This window comes from Zosterops lateralis, assembly GCF_965231275.1.
Source record: "Zosterops lateralis genome assembly, chromosome: 36".
Lineage (NCBI taxonomy): Eukaryota > Metazoa > Chordata > Aves > Passeriformes > Zosteropidae > Zosterops > Zosterops lateralis.
In genome coordinates, this window is record NC_139796.1 from 1,331,013 (window position 1) to 1,358,236 (window position 27,224).

At 55.2% G+C, this 27,224-nt stretch overlaps 2 protein-coding genes across 2 annotated transcripts in view; one reads left to right on the forward strand and one right to left on the reverse strand.

Annotated features, from left to right (window-relative positions):
* PRKCSH (PRKCSH beta subunit of glucosidase II) overlaps window positions 1-10,282 on the forward strand; it is a 30,301-nt gene extending 20,019 nt beyond the window's left edge. Inside the window, exons 12-17 of the mRNA XM_083881995.1 lie at window positions 1,484-1,571; window positions 3,352-3,421; window positions 4,747-4,836; window positions 6,312-6,386; window positions 7,926-8,025; window positions 9,404-10,282. Coding sequence (XP_083738121.1) covers window positions 1,484-1,571; window positions 3,352-3,421; window positions 4,747-4,836; window positions 6,312-6,386; window positions 7,926-8,025; window positions 9,404-9,541 — 561 coding nt within the window. The 3' untranslated portion in view covers window positions 9,542-10,282. The remainder of the gene's footprint in view (window positions 1-1,483; window positions 1,572-3,351; window positions 3,422-4,746; window positions 4,837-6,311; window positions 6,387-7,925; window positions 8,026-9,403) is intronic.
* A 355-nt stretch (window positions 10,283-10,637) lies between these two features.
* Window positions 10,638-26,252, reverse strand: LOC310921740 (procollagen galactosyltransferase 1-like; the record flags this gene model as incomplete). The annotated part of the gene is made up of 12 exons (XM_083881960.1): window positions 10,638-10,842; window positions 12,682-12,888; window positions 15,008-15,135; window positions 16,778-16,910; window positions 17,003-17,109; window positions 18,881-18,957; window positions 19,913-20,032; window positions 21,309-21,513; window positions 22,547-22,681; window positions 23,691-23,808; window positions 24,730-24,840; window positions 25,984-26,252. The coding sequence occupies 12 exons, from the start codon at window positions 26,250-26,252 to the stop codon at window positions 10,692-10,694; spliced, it is 1,761 nt and encodes a 586-aa protein (XP_083738086.1). The 3' UTR covers window positions 10,638-10,691.
* Between the last annotated feature and the right edge of the window lie 972 nt (window positions 26,253-27,224).

Genomic DNA, 27,224 nt, shown 5'->3' on the forward strand with positions numbered 1-27,224 from the left:
GAATTTCCCAAATTTTTGGGGGGTCCCAAACCCCAAATTTTTGGGGAGGGTCCCAAACTTTAATTTCAGGTGGGTGGGACCCCAAATTTTGGGGAGATTTTCCCAATTTTTGGGGGAATTTCCCAAATTTTTGGGGGGTCCCCAACCCCCAAATTTATGGGGAGGGTCCCAAACTTTAATTTTAGGGGGGTGGGACCCCAAATTTTGGGGGATTTTCCCAATTTTGGGGGGTGGGACCCCAAATTTTGTCCCCCCAATGATGAAAAACCCCCCAAAATGTGGCAAAATTTGGGTTTAGGGAACAAATTTTGGGGTAAATCCCAAATTTTTGGGGGGTCTCAAACCCCAAATTTTTGGGGAGGGTCCCAAACTTGAATTTCACGGGGGTGGGACCCCAAATTTTGGGGAGATTTTCCCAATTTTTGGGGGGAATTTTCCCAATTTTTTGGGGAATTTCCCAATTTTTGGGGGGTCCCAAACCCCAAATTTGGGGTTTGAGCCCCCCCTGGATGAGGATAAAGGAAATGGGGGGGAAATTTTGGGGTCCCCCCTCCCTAAACCCCAATTTTTGGGGGGTCCCCAAACCCCAAATTATTGGGGAGGGTCCCAAACTTTAATTTCAGGGGGTGGGACCCCAATTTTGGGGGTGGGACCCCAAATTTTGCCCCCCAATGATGAAAATCCCCCCAAAATGTGGCAAAATTTGGGTTTAGGGAACAAATTTTTGGGTAAATCCCAAATTTTGGGGGGTCTCAAACCCCAAATTTATGGGGAGGGTCCCAAATTTTAATTTCAGGGGGGTGGGACCCCAAATTTTGGGGGATTTTCCCAATTTTGGGGGGTGGGACCCCAAATTTTGTCCCCCCAATGATGAAAATCCCCCCAAAATGTGGCAAAATTTGGGTTTAGGGAACAAATTTTGGGGTAAATCCCAAATTTTTGGGGGGTCCCAAACCCCAAATTTTTGGGGAGGGTCCCAAACTTGAATTTCACGGGGGTGGGACCCCAAATTTTGGGGGGATTTCCCAATTTTTGGGGGGAATTTCCCAAATTTTGGGGGGTCTTTGTACCCCAAATTATTGGGGAGGGTCCCAAACTTGAATTTCAGGGGGTGGGACCCCAATTTTGGGGGGTGGGACCCCAAATTTTGCCCCCCAATGATGAAAATCCCCCCAAAATGTGGCAAAATTTGGGTTTAGGGAACAAATTTTTGGGTAAATCCCAAATTTTTGGGGGGTCTCAAACCCCAAATTTATGGGGAGGGGTCCCAAATTTTAATTTCAGGGGGTGGGACCCCAAATTTGGGGGGATTTTCCCAATTTTGGGGGGTGGGACCCCAAAATTTGCCCCCCCAAGGGTGAAAAACCCCCCAAAATGTGGCAAAATTTGGGTTTAGGGAACAAATTTTGGGGTCTCCCCTCCCTGAACCCCCAGAATTTTTGGGGTGGGGACCCCCCTGACCCCTCCCCTCCCCCCCACACAGGTGCCCCCCCAGGTGCCCCCCCAGGAGGGGGAGGGGCCCCCCCAGGAGGAGCCGCCCTTTGACGAGGCCACCCAGGCCCTGATCGATGGTGGGGGGATTTGGGGGGGATTTGGGGGGATTTTGGGGGGATTTGGAGGGTCCTGGGGGGATTTGGGGGAAATTTGGGGGGATTTTGGGGGGATTTGGGGGATCCTGGGGAGGATTTGGGGGAAGATTGGGGGGATTTGGGGGGTCCTGATGGGTATTTGGGGGGTCCTGGGGGGTTTTTTGGGGGTCCTGGAAGGGATTTGGGGGATTTGGGGGGTCGTGGGGTGGATTTGGGGAGGTTTGGGGGGTGCTGGAGGGGTCTGAGGGGGATTTGGGGGGTCCTGGAAGGGTTTTGGGGAGTTTTGTGGGGGGATTTGGGGGGTCCTGGGGGGGATTTGGGGGGAGATTTGGGGTGTTTCAGGGGAGATTTAGGGGAAATTTGGGGAGTCCTGTGGGGGTTTAGGGGGGATTTGGGGGGGTTTGGGGGTCCTGGGGGGATTTGGGGGAGATTTGGGGGGTCCTGAAAGGGTTTTGGGGGGGGGTTTGGAGGGGATTTGGGGGATCCTGGGGGACTTTGGGGAAAACCTGGGGGAAACTGGGGGGTTTTGGAGGGTTTTTGGGGGGGTTTGGGGGGTCCTGGGGAGGATTTGGGGTGTCCTGGAAGGTTTTTGGGTTTTTTTTGGGGGGGGGAGATTTGGGGGTTTTGGAGGAAATTTGGGGGGTTCTGGGGGGATTTGAGGGGGGATTTGGGGGGTTTTGGGGGGGAATTTGGGGGTCCCTGGGGAGGATTTGGGGGGATTTGGGGGGTCCTGGGGGCGTTTTGGGGGATTATGGGGGGGTTTGGCGAGGATCTGGGGGGTCCTGGAGGGAGTTGGGGGAATTTAGGGGGTTCTGGGGAGGATTTGGGGGGTCCTGGGGGAGCCCTGGAGGCGTTTGGGGAGATTTGGGGGAAATCTGGGGGGATTTTGGGGGGTCCTGGAGGGGTTTGGGGGGTCCTGGAGGGGTTTTGGTGGAATTTGGGGGGTCCTGGGGGGGGGGTTTGGGGGGATTGGGGGGGTCCTGGAAGGGTTTTGGGGAGTTTTTTGGGGGAATTTGGGGGGATTTGGGGGGGTCCTGGGGGGTATTTGGGGGGGAGATTTGCGGGGATTTGGGGTGTTTTGGGGGAGATTTAGGGGAAATTTGGGGGGTCCAGGGGGGTATTTGGGGGCTTTGGGGGGATTTGGGGGGTCCTGGGGAGGGTTTGGGGGAAATTTGGGAGGTTCTGGGTGGGTTTTGGGGGGTTTTTTTGGATGTTTTTTTGGGGGGTTCTGACCCCTCTTTCCCCCTCCAACACCCTCGGGACGATTTGGGGCCGATTTTGGGGGGTTTGTCCCGGTTTTTGGGGGGGTTTGGGAGTTTTTTGGGGTGCTGAGCCCATTTTTGGGGGTGCTGATCCCATTTTTGGGGTGGTTTAGGATGATTTGGGGTGTTTTTGGGGGGTTCTGACCCCCTTTTCCCCCTCCCCAGCCGCCCAACAGGCTCGGGACGATTTGGGGCCGATTTTGGGGGGTTTGTCCCGTTTTTGGGGGGTTTGGGGGTTTTTTGGGGGTGCTGAGCCCATTTTTGGGGTGGTTTAGGATGATTTGGGGTGTTTTTGGGGGGTTCTGACCCCTCTTTTCCCCTCCCCAGCCGCCCAACAGGCTCGGGACGATTTGGGGCTGATTTTGGGGGGGCTTATCCCCATTTTGGGGGGCTCAGAGGGGGTTTGGGGGTTTTTGGGGGTGCTGAGCCCATTTTTGGGGTGGTTTAGGATGATTTGGGGTGTTTTTGGGGGTTCTGACCCCTTTTTTCCCCCTCCCCAGCCGCCCAACAGGCTCGGGACGATTTGGCCGCGGCCGAGCGGGAGCTGAAAGAGGCCGAGGAGGGGATCAGGTGGGGGACCCCAAAATCTCCCCTGGGACCCCAAAAATCACGTTGAGGACACTGAAAACTGATCTGGGACCCCAAAAAACTGACCTGGGACCCCAAAAATCACATTGAGGACACTGAAAACTGACCTGGGACCCCCAAAAACTGACCTGGGACCCCAAAAATTATCTCAGGGACCCCAAAAACTGCCCTGGGACCCCAAAAATCACCTTGAGGACACTAAAAACTGATCTGGGACCCAAAAAATCACCTCAAGGACCCTAAAAATTATCTCAGGGACCCCAAAAACTGACCTGGGGACCCCAAAAACTGACCTGGGACCTCCTAAACTGGCCTAGGACCCCAAAAATCACATTGGGGAGCCCAGAATCATCTTAGGGACCCCAAAAATCACCTCGAGGATTCCAAAAACTGCCCTGGGACCCGAAAAAACTGACCTGGGACTCCAAAAATCACCCCAGGGAGCCCAAAACTTCCCCCTGGACCCCAAAATCTTCCCCATGACCCTAAAATCCACCTTGGGGACCCCAAAATCTGCCCCAGGACCCCAAAAATCACCTGAGAAGCCCCAAAATCCACCCTGAGGACCCCAAAACTTCCCCAAGGACCCCAAAATCTCCCCCAGGAACCCCAAAAATCACCTGAGGGACCCCAAAATCCATCCCAGGACCCCAAAATCTGCCCCAGGACCCCAAAAATCACCTGGGGGACCCCAAAATCCTCCCCAAGAACCCCAAAATCCTCCTCAGGGACCCCAAAACCCACCTTGGGGACCCCAAAACTTCCCCAAGGACCCCAAATCTTCCCCAAAGACCCCAAAATCCATCCCAGGACCCCAAAAATCACCTGAGGGACCCCAAAATCCTCCTCAAGGACCCCAAAATCTGCCCCAGGACCCCAAAAATCACCTGAGGGACCCCAAAACCCACCTTGGGGACCCAAAAACTACCCCAAAACCCCAAAACCCTCCCCAAGGACCCCAAAAATCACCTGAGGGACCCCAAAATCCTCCCTGGAAACCCCAAAACTTCCCCAGGGACCCCAAAAATCACCTCAGGGACCCCAAAATCCTCCCCAAGAACCCCAAAAATCACCTCGGGGACCCCAAAAATCACCCGAGGGACCCCAAAATCTGCCCCAGGACCCCAAAATTCCTCCCTGAAAACCCCCAAACCCCCTTTACCCCCCCGTGCCTCAGTTTCCCTCATTCCCAGCAGGAATTTTTGGGGTTTGAGGCTCTGGGGGGGGTTTTTTGGGGGGAATTTTTTTGGGGGGAGGGTCTGGGAGGGTTTTGGGGACCCCCCTGAGCCCAAATTTTGTCTCCCCAGGGCCCTGGAGCTGGAACTGGGGCTGGATTTTGGTCCTGAAGGGGAATTTTCTTACCTGTACAACCAGTGCTGGGAGCTGGGCACCAGCGAGTCCGTGACGGGTTTGGGGGGATTTTGGGGGATTTTGGGGGGTCTTGAGGGGATTTGGGGGGATTTTGGGCGGATTTAGGGGATTTTGGGGGATTTTGGAGAAAATTTGGGGAGGTTTGGGGGGGATTTGGGGATTTTGGGGGAGGTTTGGGGGGAAACTGGGGGGTCCTGGGGGGATTTTGGGAGGATTTAGGGGATTTTGGAGAAAATTTGGGGGGTCCTGGGGAGGATTTTTGGGGGGTTGGGGATTTTGGGGGATCCTGGGGGGGATTTTGGGGGATCTGGGGGAGATTTGGGGGAGGTTTGGGGGGGAATTTGGAGGAATTTGGGGGGATTTGGGGGATTTTGGGGGGATTTTGAGGGCAAATTTGGGGATTTTTGGGAGGTTTTAGGGGAATCTGGAGACTTTGGGGGGGGGATTTGGGGGGATTTTGGGGGGTCCTGAGGGGATTTGGGGGGATTTTGGGAAGATTTGGGGAGGTTTGGGGGGGATTTGGGGGATTTTGGGGGGACTTTGAGGGCAAATTTGGGGATTTTTTGGGAGGTTTTGGGGGAATCTGGAGATTTTGGGGGGGGATTTGGGGATTTTGGGGGGATTTTGGGGGGTCCTGGATGGGATTTTGGGGGAAATTTGGGGATTTGGGGGGGATTTTAGGGGGTCCTGAGGGGATTTTGGGGGAAATTTGGGGATTTTGGGGGGTTTTGGGGGGATTTGGGGGGGTCTTGGGGGGGATTTTAGGAGGATTTAGGGGATTTTGGGGGACTTTGGAGAAAATTTGGGGAGGTTTGGGGGGTCCTGAGGGGATTTGGGGGGTGATTTGGGTGAAATTTTATCATTTGGGGAGGGATTGGGGGGGATTTGGGGAGAATTTGGGGAATTTGGGGAGAATTTGGGGGATTTTGGAGAAAATTTGGGGAGGTTTGGGGGGAATTTGGGGATTTTGGGGGGGTCCTGAGGGGATTTGGGGGATTTTGGGGGCATTTTGGGGGGTCCTGGGGGGGAATTGGGGGATTTGGGGAGGTTTTGGGGATTTTGGGGGGGGATTTGGGGGTTTTGAGGGGATTTTGGGGGGTCCTGGGGAGGTTTTGGGGTTTGGGGGGTTCCTGAGGGGGCTGTGGGGGGTTTTGGGGGGTCCTGGGGACATTTTTGGGGGTCTTGGGGACATTTCTGGGATGGTTTGGGGGGTCCTGGGGACGTTTTAGGTCCTGAGGGGGCTGTGGGGAATTTGGGGGGTCCTGGGGACATTTTTTGGGGGTTCTGGGGATATTTTTGGGGTTTGGGGGGGTCCTGAGAGGGTCGTGGGGGGTTTGGGGGATCCTGGGGAAGCTTTTGGGGTTTGGGGGTCCTGGGGATATTTTTGGAGCTTGGGGGGGTCCTGAGGGGGCTGTGGGTGATTTTGGGGCTCCAGGGGATGTTTTTGGGGGTCCTGGGGCTGTTTTTGGGGTGGTTTTGACCCCCATTTCCCCCTCCCCAGGTACCTGTACCGGCTCTGCCCCTTCCAGCGCGTCACTCAGAGACCCAAAAACGGCGGCGCCGAGACCAGCCTGGGGTCAGACACCCCAAAATACCCCCCAAATACCCCAAATACCCCCAAATACCCCAAAATACCCCAAAACACACCCTGGGCACCCCAAACAGACCCCAAATCACCCCCAAAATACCCCAAAACACCCCTGGGGGACCCAAAAATCATCCTGGGCACCTCAAAATACCCCTGGGAAACCCCAAATCCACCCTGGGGACTCCAAAACACTCCAAAACACCCCAAAACCCACCCCAAATCACCCCAAAACACCCCAAAATACCCCAAAATACCCCAAAATACTCCCAAACCCACCCCAAAATATCCCAAAACACCCAAAATCACCCCAAAACACACCCCAAAGCACCCTGGGGATCCCAAACCCCACCCTGGGCACCCCAAAACACCCCAAATCACCCCAAAATACCCCAAAATACCCCAAAGCTCACCCCAAATCACCCCAAAATACTCCAAACCCACCCCAAAACACACCCCAGAGCACCCTGGGGACCCCAAAACCCCCCCCGGGCACCCCAAAATACCCTAAATCACCCTGGGGGACCCAAAATCCACCCTGGGGACCCCAAACATACCCCAAATCACCCCCAAAACACCCCAAAACACCCCAAAACACCCAAAATCACCCCAAAACACACCCCAAAATCCCCCAACTTGCCCTGAGGGACCCAAAATCCACCCTGAGGATCCCAAAATACCCCAAATCACCCCGGGGAACCCAAAAATTGTCCTTGGGACCCCTAAATACCCCAATCCCCCCCCAGAAATCAGCCTGGGGACCCCCCAAACCTCCCCAAAACCCCCCAAAAATCCAAAATCACCCTGGGGAACCCAAAAAATCCCCCAAAACCACCGTGAGGACCCTGAAACAACCCCCCAAATCCCAAAAATCACCCTGGGGACCCCAAAAACTCCCCTGGGGACCCCCCAAAAAATCCAAAAATCCCAAAACTCGTCCTGGGGACCCCAAAAATGCATCCGAGGACCCCAAAAGTCCCCTCAGGGACCCCAAAAATCACCCTGGGGACACTTGGGGACAGCCCCGGGTGTCACCTGACCCCTCTTGATGTCACATGATCCCCCCTCAGTGTCACCTGATGCCTCCAGGTGTCACCTGACCATCCCAGTGTCACCTGACCCCCCCCCAGGTGTCACCTGACCCCACCCCAGTGTCACCCAGTGTCACCTGACCCCTCTAGGTGTCACATGACCCCCCCCATGACCCCTCCCCAGGTGTCACCTGACCCCACCCCAGTGTCACCTGACCATCCCAGGTGTCCCCTGGTGTCACCTGACCCCCTCTAGGTGTCACCTGACCCCCCCATGACCCCCCCCAGGTGTCACCTGACCCCCCCCAGGTGTCATCTGACCCCCCCAGGTGTCCCCCATTGTCACCTGACCCCCTCATTGTCACCTGACGCCCCCCATGACCCCTCCCCAGTATCACCTGACCCCCCCCCCAGGTGTCACCTGACCCCCCCCCCCAGGTGTCACCTGACATATCCAGGTGTCCCCCAGGTGTCACCTGACCCCTGTCCCCCCCCGCAGGGTTTGGGGCTCGTGGGCGGGGCCCGAAGGTGACAAATTCTCAGCCCAGAAATACGAGGGTGGAACCGGCTGCTGGCAGGGCCCGAACAGGGCCACCACCGTGAGTGTCACCTGGGGGTCACCTGTGTTACCTGTGTGTCACCTGTGTCATCATCTGTGTCACCTGTGTGAGCTCAGTGTCACCTGTCACCTGTGTGTGTCACCTGTGTGTGTCACCTGTCACCTGTGTGTGTCATCTGTGTCACCTGAGTGTCACCTGTGTGTCACCTGTGTGTGTCACCTGTCACCTCTGTCATCATCTGTGTGTCACCTGTGTTACCTGTGTGTCATGATCTGTGTCACCTGTGTCACCTGTGTGTGTCACCTGTCACCTGTATGTCATCTGTCACCTGTGTCATCATCTATTATCAGCTGTGTCGCCTGTGTCACCTGTGTGTGTCACCTGTGTGTCACCTGTGTGTCACCTGTGTGAGCTCAGTGTCACCTGTCACCTGTGTCACCTGTCACCTCTGTCATCATCTGTGTGTCACCTGTGTGTGTCACCTGTCACCTGTGTGTCACCTGTGTCACCTGTGTGTCACCTGTGTGTCACCTCCCCGTGTCACCTGTGTCATCTCTGTGAGCTCAGTGTCACCTGTGTGTCACCTGTGTCATCATGTCTTGGCACCTCCTGTGTCACCTGTCACCTGTGTGAGCTCAGTGTCACCTGTGTGTCAGCCTTGTGTCACCTGTGTCACCTGCCTCCTTGTGTGTCCAGGTGTGGCTCAGGTGTGTCCCCAGGTGTGTCCCAGGTGTGTCAGGTGTGTTCAGGTGTGTCCCTGTCCCATCCCCAGGTGTGGTTCAGGTGTGTGTTCCAAGTGTGTCTCAGGTGTGTCTCAAGTGTGTCCCAGGTGTGTCTCAGGTGTGTTCAGGTGTGTCTCAGGTATCTCAGGTGTCCCCAGGTGTGTCCCAGGTGTGTCCCAGGTGTGTCCCCAGGTGTGTCCCAGGTGTGTCCCAGGTGTGTCCCCAGGTGTGTCCCAGGTGTGTCCCAGGTGTGTCTCAGGTGTGTTCAGGTGTGTCTCAGGTATCTCAGGTGTCCCCAGGTGTGTCTCCAGGTGTGTCCCCAGGTGTGTCCCAGGTGTCCCCAGGTGTGTCCCCAGGTGTGTCCCAGGTGTGTCCCAGGTGTGTCCCAGGTGTGTCCCAGGTGTCTCAGGTGTGTCTCAGGTGTGTTCAGGTGTGTCTCAGGTATCTCAGGTGTCCCCAGGTGTGTCTCCAGGTGTGTCCCCAGGTGTGTCCCAGGTGTGTCCCAGGTGTGTCCCCAGGTGTGTCCCCAGGTGTGTCCCCAGGTGTGTCCCAGGTGTGTCCCCAGGTGTGTCCCAGGTGTCTCAGGTGTGTCTCAGGTGTGTTCAGGTGTCTCCATGTGTCTCAAGTGTGTCTCAGGTGTCCCAGGTGTGTCTCAGGTGTGTCCCCTGTGTCACCTGTCCCCTGTGTGTCCCCAGGTGAGGCTCAGGTGCGGCGCAGACACCTCAGTGACGGCGGCGGCGGAGCCGAGTCGCTGCGAGTACCTGCTGGAGCTGGAGACCCCCGCGGCCTGCAGGGAGCCCCCCGCCCTGCACGAGGAGCACGACGAGCTGTGAACCCCAAAACACCCCAAAAATGTCCTAAAATGTCCCCAAAAATATCCCAAAATGTCCCCAAAACATCCCAAAAATATCCCAAAATGTCCCCAAAAATATCCCCAGAAATATCCCCAAACCCTGCAGGGAGCCCCCGGCCCTGCACGAGGAGCACGACGAGCTGTGAAACCCCAAAACACCCCAAAATATCCCAAAAATATCCCCAAAAATATCCCCAAAGTATCCCCAAAATGTCCCAAAAATATCCCAGAAAATACCTTGAAAATATCCCCAAACGAACCCAAACTATCCTGAAAATATCCTGAAAATATCCCCAAACCCTGCAGGGAGCCCCCGGCCCTGCACGAGGAGCACGACGAGCTGTGAACCCCAAAAACATCCCAAAAATGTCCCAAAATGTCCCCAAAAATATCCTGAAAATATCCTCAAACCCTGCAGAGAGCCCCCGGCCCTGCACGAGGAGCACGACGAGCTGTGAACCCCAAAAACATCCCAAAAATATCCCAAAATGTCCCCAAAACATCCCAAAAATATCCCAAAATGTCCCCCAAAATATCCCCAAAACATCCCAAAATTATCCCAAAAAATATCCCCAAAATAACCTGAAAATAACCCAACAATGACTCCAAATCCCTGCAGGGAGCCCCCACCAAAAATAGCCCAAATATATCCTGAAAATATCCCCCCGAAAAAAAAAACAAAAAAGGCCATTAAAATTTAAAAATAAAAATAGAAACTTTATTTGTGAGTAGAAACTGGACTGTGAGGGGTCAGAGCTCGTCCCTCTGGGGTTGGGTGTCCTGGGATGGGAATTTTGGGAACTCAGGGGGCTCTGGGGGGCTCCAAATCCCCCCGAAACCCCCCAAAAAATGACAATAAAACCCATTTAAATTTAAAAATAAAAATAGAAACTTTATTTGTGAATAGAAACTGGACTGGGAGGGGTCAGAGCTCATCCCTCTGGGGTTGGGAATTCCGGGAGGGAATTTTGGGAGAGTTTCCCCCAAAAAAACTCCCAAATCTCAGAATTTTCATGTGTGAAATCCCCAAAGAAATGCCGAAAACTCCCCAGAAATGACAATAAAACCCATTAAAATTTAAAAATAAAAATAGAAACTTTATTTGTGAATAGAAACTGGACTGTGAGGGGTCAGAGCTCGTCCCTGGGGGGGTGGGATTTGGGGCTCTCGGTGTCACTGACGTAGCCGGGGTCCCCCGTGTAGTGGGTGGGGAAGAGCAGCAGCGGCTCCGCCGAAAACGCCTCCAGGTCCCGCCGGGAAAAGTGACTCGAGTACTCGGGGCTGGGGGAAAATGGGGAAATTTGGGTGAAAATGGGGGAAATTTGGGGGAAATCTGGGCAAAAATGGGGAAAAAAAGGAGAAAAATGGGGGGAAATGGGAAAAAAGGGGGAAAATATGGGGAAAATATGGGGAAAAATGGGGTGAAAACGCCTCCAGGTCCCGCCGGGAAAAGTGACTTGAGTACTCGGGGCTGGGGGGAAAAATGGGGAAATTTGGGTGAAAAATGGGAAAAAACAGGGTTAAAGAGGGGAAAAACTGGGAAAAAACGGGGGAAAAATGGGGGAAAATGGGGGAAAAATGGGAAAAAACAGGAGAAAAATGGGATAAATGGGTGAGAAATGGGGGGGAAATTGGGATAAAAGGGGAAAAAATGGGATAAAAATGGGTGAAAACACCTCCAGGTCCTGCCGGGAAAAGTGTCAGGAGTACTCGGGGCTGTGGGGGAAAAAAAACCGGGAAATTTGGGAAAAAAATGAGGGAAATTTGGGTGAAAATGGGGGAAATTTGGGGGAAAACGGGGGAAATTTGGGAAAAAATGGGGGAAATTTGGGAAAAAATGGGGGAAATTTAGGAAAAATGGGTGAGAAATGGGGGGAAATGGGGAAAAAATGGGGGGAAAATGGGGAAAAATGGGTCAAAAACGCCTCCAGGTCCTGCCGGGAAAAGTGCCAGGAGTACTCGGGGCTGGGGGGAAATGGGGATAAATTGGTGAAATTTGGGGGAAAATGGGGAAAAAATGGGGAAAAAACAGGGGAAAATTGGGATAAATGGGGAAAGAATAGGAGAAAATGGGAATAAAAGGGGTGAAAACACCTCCAGGTCCCGCTGGGAAAAGTGACTCGAGTACTTGGGGCTGGGGGGAAAAATGAGGTTAATTGGTGAAATTTGGGGTAAAATGGGAGAAATTTGGGGAAAATGGATGAGAAATGGGGAAAAATGGGGAAAAAATGGGGGAAGAATAAGGGCAAAATGCCTCCAGGTGCTGCTGGGAAAAGTGCCAGGAGTGCTCGGGGCTGTTCTGACCCTAAACCCCCCAAATCCCCCAAACCCCCCCAATCCCGTACCTGGAGTGTCGATTGAACATGAGGGGCAGGAACTCACCCCTGTATCCCACATCCCACATTCCCAATACCACAAACCCCTCAAATCCCTGACCCCAAACACCCCAATCCTGTACCTGGGATATCGATTGAACATGAGGGGCAGGAACTCGTCCCCATATCCCACAAATCCCATAAATCCCTGACCCCAAACCCCACAAATCCCACAAATCCCTGACCTCAAACCCCATACCTGGGACATTGATCAAACATGAGGGGCAGGAACTCATCCCTACAAATCCCAGAAATCCCATAAATCCCATAAATCCCACAAATCCCTGACCCCAAACCCCCCAATCCCACACCTGGGGTGCCGATCAAACATGAGGGGCAGGAACTCATCCCCATATCCCATAAACCCCAAAAATCCCTCACCCCAAACTCCGTACCTGGGATGCCAATCAAACATGAGGTATATCCCATAAATCCCATAAACACCACAAATCCCACAAATCCCTGACCCCAAACCCCCCAATCCCACACCTGGGGTGCCGATCAAACATGAGGGGCAGGAACTTGTCCCCATATCCCACAAACCCCAAAAATCCCTGACCCCAAACCCCGTACCTGGGATGCCAATCAAACATGAGGTATATCCCATAAATCCCATAAACACCACAAATCCCACAAATCCCTGACCCCAAACCCCCCAATCCCACACCTGGGGTGCCGATCAAACGTGAGGGGCAGGAACTTGTCCCCATATGCCAGAAATCCCACAAATCCCCCAATCCCATACCTGGGGTGCCGGTCGAACATGAGGGGCAGGAACTCGTCCACCGGGATCATCTTGCCCAGGGGTTCGGCCGCCAGCAGCTTGCGGGCCCCGCGCAGGGACAGGGCGTAGCCCAGGCTCCAGTAGGAATAGCCCGGCCGCAGAAGGTGCCGCACGCCGGGAACGCCGCGCTCGGAACGCTCCGGCTCCAAACGCTTCCGACCCAGGTAACTGCCAACGGCGGGGGCAGGGGTCAGTGGGGGCAGCGGGGGCAGTGGGGGAAATGGGGTCAGTGGGGGCAATGGAGTCAATGGGGTTAATGAGGTCAATGGGGTCAATGGGGTCAATGGGGTCAATGGGGTCAATGGGGTCAATGGGGTCATTGGGGTCAATGGGGTCATTGGGGTCAATGAGGTCAATGGGGTCATTGGGGTCAATGGGGTCAATGGGGTCAGTGGCGTCAATGGGGTCAATGGGGTCAATGGGGTCATTGGGGTCAATGGGGTCATTGGGGTCAATGGGGTCAATGTGGTCAGTGGCGTCAATGGGGTCAATGGGGTCAATGGGGTCAATGGGGTCAATGAGGTCAATGGGGTCAATGGGGTCAATGAGGTCAATGAGGTCAGTGGGGTCAATGGGGTCAATGAGGTCAATGGGGTCAATGAGGTCAATGGGGTCAATGGGGTCAATGGGGTCAATGGGGTCAATGAGGTCAATGGGGTCAATGGGGTCAATGAGGTCAATGAGGTCAGTGGGGTCAATGGGGTCAATGAGGTCAGTGGGGTCAATGGGGTCAATGGGGTCAATGAGGTCAATGGGGTCAATGTGGTCAATGGGGTCAATGTGGTCAATGGGGTCAATGTAGTCAATGCAGTCAATGGGGTCAATGGGGTCAATGGGGTCAATGGGGTCAATGGGGTCAATGGGGTCACTGGGGTCAATGGGGTCAATGGGGTCAATGGGGTCATTGGGGTCAATGGGGTCAATGAGGTCAATGGGGTCAGTGGCGTCAATGGGGTCAATGGGGTCAATGTGGTCAATGGGGTCAATGGGGACGATGTGGTCAATGGGGTCAATGAGGTCAATGAGGTCAATGGGGTCAGTGGCGTCAATGGGGTCACTGGGGTCAATGGGGTCAATGGGGTCAATGGGGTCAATGGGGTCAATGGGGTCAATGAGGTCAATGGGGTCAGTGGCGTCAATGGGGTCAATGGGGTCAATGGGGTCATTGGGGTCAATGGGGTCAATGTGGTCAGTGGCGTCAATGGGGTCAATGGGGTCAATGGGGTCAATGGGGTCAATGAGGTCAATGGGGTCAATGGGGTCAATGAGGTCAATGAGGTCAGTGGGGTCAATGGGGTCAATGAGGTCAATGGGGTCAATGAGGTCAATGGGGTCAATGGGGTCAATGGGGTCAATGGGGTCAATGAGGTCAATGGGGTCAATGGGGTCAATGAGGTCAATGAGGTCAGTGGGGTCAATGGGGTCAATGAGGTCAGTGGGGTCAATGGGGTCAATGGGGTCAATGAGGTCAATGGGGTCAATGTGGTCAATGGGGTCAATGTGGTCAATGGGGTCAATGTAGTCAATGCAGTCAATGGGGTCAATGGGGTCAATGGGGTCAATGGGGTCAATGGGGTCAATGGGGTCACTGGGGTCAATGGGGTCAATGGGGTCAATGGGGTCATTGGGGTCAATGGGGTCAATGAGGTCAATGGGGTCAGTGGCGTCAATGGGGTCAATGGGGTCAATGTGGTCAATGGGGTCAATGGGGACGATGTGGTCAATGGGGTCAATGAGGTCAATGAGGTCAATGGGGTCAGTGGCGTCAATGGGGTCACTGGGGTCAATGGGGTCAATGGGGTCAATGGGGTCAATGGGGTCAATGGGGTCAATGAGGTCAATGGGGTCAGTGGCGTCAATGGGGTCAATGGGGTCAATGGGGTCAGTGGGATTGAGGTCACCAGGATCATTGAGGTCAATGGAATCAATGGAATCAATGGAATCAATGGAGTCAATGTGATCAATGGAATCAATGGATCAATGGATGAGTTTTGGGATGAGGATGAGGATTGGGATGAGGATGAGTTTTGGGCTGCTGAGGATGATAATGAGGATGAGGATGAGGGGAGGAAGGCTCCCATGAGGTCCCAGGGAATTGGGATGAGTTTTGGGATGAGTTTTGGGCTGCTGAGGATGATGAGGATGATGAAGATGAGGGGAGGAAGGCTCCCATGAGGTCCCAGGGGATTGGGCTGAGTTTTGGGATGAGGATGAGTTTTGGGCTGAGTTTTGGGATGAGGATGATAACGAGGATGAAGATGATGGGGATGAGGGGAGGAAGGCTCACATGAGGTCCCAGTCGAGGCCGGCCTCCTCCAGCTGCTCCATGAGTTCGGTGAGGCGGCTGCGGAAGAAAACCTCGAAGCGCAGATCGTCCTCGAACACCAGCGACCGGCCCAGGCCCCGCGCCGCGATCTGGGGACGGGGATGGAGCTCAGGAATCCCCCTGGATCACCCCAAAACCCCAGGAGACCCAAAATCCCCGAAATTCCCACCCCAAATCCCCAAATTCCCCAATTTCCCGTTCTTCACCTCCTGCCAGATCTGGAAGTGGCGGCTCCGTCCCACCCTTGGGAATTCCCTGAATCCCCCTGGACTCCCTGACCCCAAATTCCCATCCCAGACACCCAAATTCCCACCCCAAATTCCCACCCCAAATTCCCAAATGACCAAATTCCCATCCCAAATTCCTGAATTTCCCTCTCCTCGCCCCGTGCCAGATGCAGAAGGAGCGGCTCCATCCAACCCTTGCAAATTCTCTGGATCCCCCTGGAGTCCCTGACCCCAAATTCCCATCCCGGACACCCCCAAATCCTCAAATTCCCATCCCAAATTCCCAATTTTCCCTCTCCTTGCCCCCTGCCAAATTCCCAAATTCCCACCCCAAATTCCCATCCCAATTTTCTGATTTTCCCTCTCCTTGCCCTGTGCCAGAAGAGGAAGTGGCAGCTCCGTCCCACCCTTGGGAATTCTCTGGATCTCTCGGGATTCCCTGGATCCCAAATTCCCATCCCAGACCCCCAGATTCCCAATTTCCCATCCCAAATTCCCGAATTCCCACCCCAAATCCCCAAATTTCCTGTTCCTCACCTCCTGCCAGACCCTGAAGTGGCTGAGGAAACACCAACTCCCTCCCACCTTTGGGAATTCCCTGAATCCCCTGAACTCCCCGACCCCGAATTCCCATCCCAGCCCTCCAAAACTCCCAAAAATCCCCTAAAAATCCCCCGAAACTCCCAAAATTCCCCAAATTTTCCCCAAAAATCCCTGAATTTCCTCTTCCTCCCCTCCTGCCAGACCCTGAAGTGGCTGAGGAAACACCAACTCCTTTGGGATTCCCCTGAAATTCCCTGAACTCCCCGACCCCGAATTCCCATCCCGGCCTTCCAAAACTCCCAAAAATTCCCCAAAATCCCCCAAAACTCCCAAAAATTCCCAATTTTTCCCCCAAAATCCCCAAATTTCCTGCTCCTCACCTCCTGCCAGACCCTGAAGTGGCTGAGGAAACACCAACTCCTTTCCACCTTTGGGAACTCCCTGGAAATTCCTGAACCCCCAAAACTCCCCGACCCCGAATTCCCATCCCAACCTTCCAGAACTCCCAAAAATTCCCAAAAAATCCCAAAAAATCCCCAAATTTCCTGCTCCTCATCTCCTGCCAGACCCTGAAGTGCCTGAGGAAACACCAACTCCTTTGGAATTCCACTGAAACCCCTGAAATTCCCTGAACCCCTTGAACTCCCCGACCCCGAATTCCCATCCCACACCCCCAAAACTCCCAAAACTCCCAAAAATTCCCGATTTTTCCCAAAAAATCCCCAAATTTCCTGCTCCTCACCTCCTGCCAGACCCTGAAGTGCCTGAGGAAACACCAACTCCCTCCCACCTTTGGGAACTCCCTGGAAATCCCTGAACCCCCTGACCCGAAATTCCCCAAAATTCCATCCCAACCCTCCAAAACTCCCAAAAATTCCCCAAAATTCCCAAAAAAAACTCCCAAAAATCCCCAAATTTTCCCAAAATTTCCCAAAAAATCCCCAAATTTCCTGCTCCTCACCTCCTGCCAGACCCTGAAGTGGCTGAGGAAACATCCCACCTCCCCCGGGGTCAGGGGTCTCCCGTGGAAAGGGTCCCGATATCCCGGCAACATCCGCACCCCCAGAGCCTCCACCTGGCTGCTGTTCAGGGCCCTGCCCGGCACAGAAACTTCCAGAAAATCACAATTTGGGGAGGTTTTTTGGGGAGTATTGAGGGGTTTTTTTGGGGGGGGGGGTTTTCTCACAGGCCGTCCACGGCTTCCACAAGTTTGGGGGAAATTCCGAGTTCTTGGAGGGTTCGGAGCATCCGCGAGCGGCGGTCGGAGCGGCGGAGGAGGTTGATCAGGAAAACCTGGAAAATGGGGGATTTGGGGGGTTTGGGGGATTTTGGGGGGATTTTGGGGATTTGGGAGGAATTTGGGGGAATTTTTGGGAGGAAATGAGGAAATTTTTGGAGGAAATGGGGAAAAAATGGGGAAATCTGGGGGAAATTCACCCAAAATCCAGGGGAAAATGGGGAAATGTGGGAGGAAATGGGGGAAATTTGGGAGGAAATGGGGGAATTTGGGGGATTTTTGGGAGATTCTGAGAGGAAATGGGGGGATTTGGGGAGAATTCGCACCAAAATCCAGGAGAAAATGGGGATAATTTGGAAGAAAATGGCAAAATTCTGGGAGGAAATGGGGAGATTTTGGGAGGAAATCACCCAAAATCCAGGGGAAAATGGGGAAATCTGGGAGGAAATGGGGAAATTTGGGAGGAAATGGGGGAAATCTGGGAGAAAACAGGGAAATTTGGGGGGAAATGGGGAAATTTTGGGAGGAAATGGGGAAATTTGGGAGGAAATGGGGAGATTTGGGAGGAAATCGGGGAAATCCTGGGGAAATTGGGGGGATTTGGGGGGAAATGGGGAGATTCTGGGAGGAAATGGGGGAATTTGGGGGGAATTCACCCAAAATCCAGGGGAAAATGGGAAAAATTGGGAGAAATGGCAAAATTCTGGGAGGAAATGGGGAAATTTGGGAGGAAATGGGGGAAATCTGGGAGAAAACAGGGAAATCTGGGAGGAAATGGGGGAATTTTGGGAGGAAATGGGAGAATTTGGGAGGAAATGGGGAAAATGTGGGATGGAAATGGGGGGATTTTGGGGGAAAATGGGGGAAAAATGGGTCGGAGTGACAGAGGAGGTTGATCAGGAATACCTGGAACTGGGGGAAATTTGGGGGGTTTGGGGTGGATGTGGGAGGATTTTGGGAGGAATTTGGGGGAATTTTTGGGAGGAAATGAGGAAATTTTTGGAGGAAATGGGAAAAAAATGGGGAAATTTGGGAGAAATTCAGCCCAAAATCCAGGAGAAAATGGGGAAAATCTGGGAGGAAATGGGGGAATTTGGGAGGAAATGGGGGAATTTGGGAGGAAATGGAGAAATTCTGGGAGGAAATGGGGAGATTTGGGAGGAAATGGGGAAATCCTGGGGAAATTGGGGGAATTGGGAAGGAAATGGGGAAAAAATGGGGAAATCTGGGGGGAATTCACCCAAAATCCAGGGGAAAATGGGGAAAACTTGGGAGAAAATGGCAAAATTCTGGGAGGAAATGGGGAAATTTGGGAGGAAATGGGGGAATTTGGGGGATTTTTGGGAGATTCTGAGAGGAAATGGGGGGATTTGGGAGGAAATGGGGAAAATTTGAGAGGAAATTGGGAGGATATGGGGAGATTCTGGAGAGAAATGGGGGAATTTTTGGAGGAAATGGGGGATTTGGGAGGAAATTGGGGAATCTGGGTGGAAATGGGGGAATCTGGGGGGAAATGGGGGAAATGTGGGGGGAAATGGGGGAAATTTGGGAGGAAATGGGGGGGATTTGGGGGAAATCACCCAAGATCCAGGAAAATTGGGGAAACTGGGGAGAAAATGGGGAAATTCTGGGAGGAAATGGGGAGAATCTGGGAGAAATTGATCCAAAATTCAGAAAAAAATGGGGAAATTTGGGGGGAATTCACCCCAAATCCAGGGAAAAAGGGTAAAAACATCCCAAAAATCCAGAAATGGGACAGAAAATCACCAAAAATCCAGAATAAAATATAGAAAAAGGCAGGAAATTCCAAAAGTGGGAAACTCTGACCTCATCAAATCCCATCTTGTCCAGGACCTTGGGAGGGACCCAAACGTGAGGGGAGGGCTCAGCTGGGGGGAGCTTCACTGTGGGAGGGGAAAATCCTCTGAGAATTGGCCCCAAATCCCCAAAAAATGAGCCCCAAAATCCCAAATGAGCCCCAAATCCCACAGGAATGAGCCCAAATCCCACAGGAATGACCCCAGATCCCAAATGACCCCAAATCCCACAGGAATGACCCCAAATCCCACAGGAATGACCCCAAATCCCACAGGAATGACCCCAAATCCCACAGGAATGACCCCAAATCCCACAGGAATTGACCCCAAATCCCACAGGAATGACCCCAAATCCCACAGGAATGACCCCAAATCCCACAGGAATGACCCCAAATCCCACAGGAATGACCCCAAATCCCACAGGAATTGACCCCAAATCCCACAGGAATTGACCCCAAATCCCACTGGGAATGGGCCTAAAAATCCCAAAAATCCAAAGGAATCAGCCCCAGACCCCAAAGGAAACATTTCCCATCCTGGGGGGGAAAAATTCCCAATCCCAGGGGTCCCATCCCAGGATCCCAAAACCCTGAATCCCTTGGGATGATCCCAAAGCCCCTGGGATCCCTTGGGATCCCCTGGGTTTTTCTTCCAGAATCCCAAAGCTCTGGATCCTTTGGGATAATTTGGGATCTTTTGGGATCATTTGGGATCCTTCTCTCCCTTTAGGTTCCCAAGGCTCTGGATCCATTGGGATCCATTGGGATCCATTGGGATCCATTGGGACTCTTTGGGAATCCATCGGGATTCTTTGGGATCCTTTTCTCCCCCACAATCCCAAGGCCCTGGATCCTTTGGGATCATTTGGGGATCCATTGGGATCCTTCTCTCCCTCAGGTTCCCAAGGCCCTGGATCCACTGGGATCCTCTGGGATCCATCGGGATTCTTTGGGGTCCTTCTCTCCCCCCCAATCCCGAGGCCCCAGGGTGACCCCGAGGCCCGGGATCCGTCGGGACCCGTCGGGATCCGTCGGGGTCTGACCCATGATCTCCAGCTGGACGTGCAGGAAGTTCTCGGCCTCGTCCCGCAGGGAGCTCTGGGAGCGCAGCGGCACCGGCAGGAACCCGAACTGCTCCCGGTTGGTCACGAACATCTGAACCCCTGGAACGGGATCGGAAATGTCAGGAATGGGATCAGGATCAGGGATGGGATCGGGAATGTTGGGATTGGGAACGGGAATATTGGGATTGGGATTGGGATCAGGGATGGGAGCGGCACCGGCAGGAACCCGAACTGCTCCCGGTTGGTGACGAACATCTGAACCCCTGGAACGGGATCGGGAATGTTGGATTGGGAATGGGAATATCGGGAACATCAGGACTGGGATCAGGGATGGGTTTGGGAATGTTGGGATTGGGAATGAGAATATCAGGATTGGGATCGGGATCAGGGATGGGAGCGGCACCAGTAGAACTTGAACTGCTCCCGGTTGGGATCCAATCCCAACCCAACTCGACCCATCCCAATGTAACTGATCCCAATTCTAATCCCGACCCAACTCAACTCAACCGAACTCCAGCCCAATCCCAATCCCAGCCCAATTCTGACCCAAACCCAACTCAACTCAGGGCAACTGATCCCAACCCAACCCAACTCAACCCAACCCAACCCAACTAAACCCAGCCCAACTCAACCCAGTCCAACCAAACCCAACCCAACTCAACCAAACCCAACTCAACTCAAGCCAACCCAACTCAACTCATCCCAAAACCATCCCAATTCCAACAATCCCAACCCAACCCAACCCAATGCAATTCAACCCAACTCAACCCAACCCATCCCAATCCCAGCAATCCCAACCCAAACCAACCCAACCCATCCCAATCCCAACCCAACTCAACCTAACCCAACCCAATCCCAACCCACCCCAATCCCAACCCAACCCATCCCAATCCCAACCCACCCCAATCCCAACCCAACCCAACCCAATCCCAACCCATCCCAATCCCAACCCAACCCATCCCAATCCCAACCCACCCCAATCCCAACCCAATCCCAACCCAACCCATCCCAATCCCAACCCAATCCCAACCCAACCCAATCCCAACCCAACCCAATCCCAACCCAACCCATCCCAATCCCAACCCAACCCAATCCCAACCCAACCCATCCCAATCCCAACCCAACCCAATCCCAACCCAACCCATCCCAATCCCAACCCAACCCAATCCCAACCCATCCCAATCCCAACCCAACCCATCCCAATCCCAACCCATCCCAATCCCAACCCAATCCCAACCCAACCCATCCCAATCCCAACCCAACCCAATCCCAATCCCAACCCAACCCAACCCAATTCAACTCAAGCCAACCCAACCCAACTCAACCCAACTCAACCCAGCCCAACCCAACCCAAGGATCCCAGCCTGTTGCGCACCGGCGTGCCGGCAGGCGGCGGCGAAGACGATGATGTCATCGAAGGCGCCGCTGTAGCCGGGCGGGGGCGGGTAGAAGGCCAAGTCCCGCGAGCGCTCCCGGCGCAGATCCAGCAGGAACGTGGAGTGAACCATCGGCACCGCGAAGCAGCCCCGGCGCTCCCGGCGCCGGATCGGCAGGTAGGCGGGGGTGCGGCGGTAATAGCCCTGGGAGTGACCACTGGGAGTGACCACTGGGGATGGTCACTGGGAATGGGGGAATGACCATTGGGAATGGGGGAATGACCATTGGGAATGACCATTGGGAATGGGGGAATGACCATTGGGAACAGGGGAATGACCATTGGGAACAGGGGAATGACCATTGGGAATGGGGGAATGACCATTGGGAATCGCCATTGGGAATGGGGAAATGGCCATTGGGAATGTGGGAATGACCATTGGGAATGGGGAAATGGCCACTGGGAATGTGGGAATGGCCACTGGGAATGTGGGAATGACCATTGGGAACAGGGGAATGACCATTGGGAACAGGGGAATGACCATTGGGAACAGGGGAATGACCATTGGGAATGGGGGAATGACCATTGGGAACGGGGGAATGACCATTGGGAATGGGGGAATGGCCATTGGGAATGACCATTTGGAAAAGGGGAATGTGGGAATGGCACTGAACAACAGGGGGAGTACCAGGAATAGATATGCCCTCACCTGTGCCCCACCCTCACCTGTGCCTGCCCTCACCTGTCAGTGCCACACCCTCACCTGTCTGTGCCACACCCTCACCTGTCCCCGCCCTCACCTGTCAGTGCCACACCCTCACCTGTGCCACACCCTCACCTGTCAGTGCCACACCCTCACCTGTGCCACACCCTCACCTGTCTGTGCCACACCCTCACCTGTCCCCGCCCTCACCTGTCAGTGCCACACCCTCACCTGTGCCACACCCTCACCTGTCTGTGCCACACCCTCACCTGTCCCCGCCCTCACCTGTCAGTGCCACACCCTCACCTGTGCCACACCCTCACCTGTCTGTGCCACACCCTCACCTGTCTGTGCCACACCCTCACCTGTCCCCGCCCTCACCTGTCAGTGCCACACCCTCACCTGTGCCACACCCTCAGCTGTCAGCGCCACACCCTCACCTGTCAGTGCCACACCCTCACCTGTCTGTGCCACACCCTCACCTGTCCCCGCCCTCACCTGTCTGTGCCACGCCCTCACCTGTCCCCGCCCTCACCTGTGGGGTGATGCCGCACCAGAAGTTGGAGTAGGCGGCGCGCGAGTCGAGCATCGGGGCCACCACCGTTCTGTTCTCGGCCACCAGCAGGGCCACAGTGTCCGGGTTCACCAGGACATTGTCTGCGTCCAGGAACTGCGGATGGACACCTGGCTCACACCTGGGGACACCTGGGACCCCTCCCCAAATTCAGGGACCCCCTCCCTAATTCAGGGACCCCTCCCCAAATTCAGATTCCCCCCATTCCACCACATCCCACCTGACACAGACACATCTGGGGCTGCGTTTGTCCCCTCTGGGGGGGCCTTTCCCCTCCACCCTGGGGCTCAGGGACGCTCAGGGGACCCTCGGGGACCCCTCCCCAAATTCCAGACCCCCTCCCTAATTTGGGGATCCCTCCCTAAATTCAGGACCCTCCCAAATCCCAACACAGCCACACCCAGCCCTGAGTGTCCCCAATGTCCCCCCACCCCAAGGCTGCCATTTGTCCCCTCTAGGGGGGTTTTCTCCCCCACCTCGAGGTGCAGGGACCCTCGGGGACCCCTCCCCAAATTCAAGGACCCCTCCACAAATTCCAGACCCCTCCCCAATTCAGGGACACCTCCCCAAATTCAGATCCCGTCAATTCCAGCACACCCCACCTGGCACAGACACACCTGGAGCTGGATTTATCCCTCCTGGGGGGGCTTTTCTCCCCCACCTCGGGCTTCAATGACCCCTGAAGACCCCTGGGCACCCCTCCCTAAATTCCAGACCCCCTCCCCAAATTCCAGACCCCCTCCCCAAATTCAGGATCCCCCCAAATTCAGACACAGCCACACCCAGCCCTGAGTGTCCCCAGTGTCCCCCAACCTGGGGCTGGGTTTGTCCCCTCCGGGGGGGTTTTCTCCCCCATCCCGGGGTGCAGGGACCTTTGGGGACCCCTCCCCAAATTCGAGGACCCCTCCCTAATTTAGGGACCTCTCCCCAAACTCAGGACCCTCCCAAATTCAGACACAGCCACACCCACCCCTGGGTGTCCATAAGGTCCCTAAACCTGGGGCTGGCTTTGTCCCCTCTGGGGGGACTTTTCCCTCCACCCCGGGCTTCAATGACCCCTGGGGACCCTCGGGGACCCCTCCCCAAATTCAGGGCCCCCCCGTACCAGCAGGTAATCTGCCCACATGGCCCGGGCGGCCTCCAGGGCCTCCTGCCGCAGCCTCATGACGTGTTCGTACCGCGCGGGGCTCCAGTGCTTGGGACCCTCCTCGTCTGGGAACCACCTGGGGGGCACCGGGGGGGGCACCTGAGACACCCCAAAATTCCCGGGAGAGCCCCCAAAATTGTAGGGACACCCCCAAAAAATTAGGGATCCACAAGCACCCCGAAAACTTGAGGAATTCCCCAAATTCAGGGATCCACAAGGGGCCCCTTCCGTCAAATTCGGGACCCTCCTTGTCAGGGAACGACCTGGGGGGCACCAGGGGCACCTCAGACACCCCGAAATCTGGGGAGAGCCCAAAATACCCCCAGAAGTCCCCAAAATCCCCTCAAGACCCCCAAAATACCCCCCAGGACCCCAAAATCCCCCCAGACCCCCCCAAATCACTCCCAGGACCCACAGAAATCCCTCCCAGAGCCCCGAAATTCCCCCAGGAGCCCCCCCAAAAATCCCACCAGGACCCCCCAAAATTCGTCCCTGAGCCCCCCAGCCCCACCTGGTGCCTCCCTAAAGTGACCAAACCCCTAAAATCCCACCATAAATTCCCCCACATCCCCAAAAATCACTCTCAGGACACCCCAAAATCCCCCAAATCCCCCCCAGGACCCCCCAAAATTCATCCTGAGCCCCCCAGTCCCACCTGGGCTCCTCATGGTGCCTCCCTAAAGTGACCAGATCCCCAAAATCCCCCCCAGGACCCCCAAATCCTCCCCAGGACCCCCCAAAATGTGTCCTGAGCCCCCCCAGTCCCACCTGAGCTCCTCCTGGAGTCTCCCTAAAGTGACCAAATCCCCCAAATTTCTCCCTGATCGCCCCCAACACCCACCAAAATCCCCCAAAATCCCCCCCAGACCCCCATAAATTCCCCCCAAGAACCCCCAAATCCCCCCCAAAATCCCCCCAAATCCCCCCAGGACACCCCAAAATCCCCCAAATCCCCCCCAGGACCCCCCAAAATGTGTCCTGAGCCCCCCAGACTCACCTGGGCTCCTCCTGGTGCCTCCAGACCACTCGGTGGTACTGAGCCCTGACCCGGCCCAGCCACTCGGACAGCAGCGCCGAGGTGTTGTCCACGCTGTGGTCAGCGGCCACCCTGAGGGGACAGGAGTGTCACCTGAGGGTCACTCGGGGTCACAGGGGGTCATAGAGTGTCACACGGGCTCACAGGGGGTGTGACACACACAGGGGACAGCGTCACACACACAGGACAGTGTCACACACAGGACAGTGTCACACACACAGGACAGTGTCACACACACAGGACAGTGTCACACACACACACAGAGGTGTCCACGCTGTGGTCAGCGGCCACCCTGAGGGGACATGGGGTCATACAGGGTCACACGGGGTCACAGGAGGTCACTCAGGGTCATACAGGGTCACACGAGGTCACGGGAGGTCACACAGGAGTGTGACACACACAGGACAGTGTCACACACACACCCACAGGTGTCCATGCTGTGGTCAGCGGCCACCCTGAGGGGACAGGAGTGTCACCTGAGGGTCACTCGGGGTCACACAGGGTCACACAGAGTCACGGGGGTCACACAGGGGTGTCACATACAGGGACAGTGTCACACACACAGGACAGTGTCACACACACTCATGTCCCCGTTGTCCCCACTGTCCCCAAGTCCACCCAATGTCCCCAAATCCCCCCACTGTCCCCAATGTCTCCAATGTCCCCAATGTCCCCAGTGTCCCCAAGTCTCCCCAATGTCCCCAGTGTCCCCTCACTGTCTCCACTGTCCTCATGTCCCCAATGCCCCCAAGCCCCCCCAATGTCCCCATTGTCCCCGCTGTCCTCAATGTCCCCAAATCCCTCCACTGTCCCCACTGTCCGCACTGTCCCCAATGTCCCCCCAATGTCCCCACTGTCCCCAAGCCCCCAATGTCCCCATTGTCCCCTCACTGTTCCCACTGTCCCCAAATCCCCCCATTGTCCCCAAGCCCCCCCACTGGCCCCCCGTCCCTAAGTCCTCCTAATGTCCCCAGTGTCCTCAGTGTCCCCATTGTCCCCATTGTCCCCCAAATCCCCCCATTGTCCCCAAGCCCCTCCAGTGTCCCCACTGTCCCCATGTCCCCTCACTGTCCCCACTGTCCCCAAGTCCCCACAATGTCCCCATTGTCCCCAAGTCCCGACAATGTCCCCAATGTCCCCCCACTGTCCCTGCTGTCCCCCCACTGTCCCCCTGTCCCCAATCCCCCCCAGTGTCCCCACCATCCCCAGACCCACCAGAGCGCCATCCTGTCCTTGGGGTGCCTCAGCCTCTCGAGCCCGCCCAGCACCAGCGGCAGCGCGTGGGCCGCGTTCCGGGCCAGCAGCGCCACCGCCACTCGGGGCGGCCGCGGCGGCGACTCGGGGTTCCAGCGCTCCTCGGGGAAATACGCGGCGGCCGGGCCGGGCCCGAGGCCGAGGGGAAAGCGGCCGGAGGAACCGCCCGGGGCCCGGCCCGGCCCCGCCAGGAGCAGCAGCAGCAGCAGCGGCCACCGCCGCGCCGCCATCTTGGGGCGCCCCTCACGCCGGGACACGCCCTTCTCCCTCAGCTGCCACGTCTAGGCCACGCCCACTCGGCATGTGATTGGTCAATCCACGTTGTGGCCACGCCCCCGCGCTGTCTGATTGGTTATACGCGATGTGGACACGCCCTTCCCCCCTCAGCCGCCACGTTTAGGGCACGCCCTCGATGTATCTGATTGGTCAACCCGCGTTGTGGCCACGCCTTTCTCCCTCAGCCGCCACGTTATGGCCACGCCCCCGCTCTGTCTGATTGGTTAATACGCGCAGCGGCCACGCCTTTCTCCCGTTTTGGCCACGCCCCTCTCTCTGATTGGTCGATCCACGTTGTGGCCACGCCTATAAATGTTTTGCATTGGGGAAACAGTTGAAGCCACGCCCACTGGAGCTTTACACGTGGACGCTTTGCACGTGGTCACGCCCACTGAACGCCATATGGGTGTGGCCACTGTTAGACCACGCCCACTTTATGACCATATATGGACATGTGCTGTGGTCACGCCCCTTGTGGCCACGCCCCCCCCCTCCCCTCAGAGAATTTTTTTTTTCTCCCTTAAAATTTTTTCTTTTTTTGAGGATTTTTAACTTGGAATTTTCTCGGTTTTTTCAAGGGTTTTTAGCACTTGAAAGTCCAAATGGGAATAAAAGAAAAGAAATGGGGAAAATTAGGGGAAAAAGGAGGGGAAAATGCGAAAAATGGGGGAAAAGGGGAAAAAAAGGGGAAAAAAAGGGGGAAAACGGGGAAAAGGGGGAATAAAAGGGGGGGGGAAAGGGAGGAAAATGTGAATAAAGGGGTAAAAAGGGCGAGAAAAGTGAGAAAAAGGGAGAAAAAGGGGGAAAAAGGGGAAAAAAGGGGGAAAAAGAGGGTAAAACGGGAATACATAGAAATAAATGGGAATAAAGGAGAAAAAAAGGGAATAAATGAGGAAAAAGGGAGAAAATTTGGAAAAAAAGGGGGA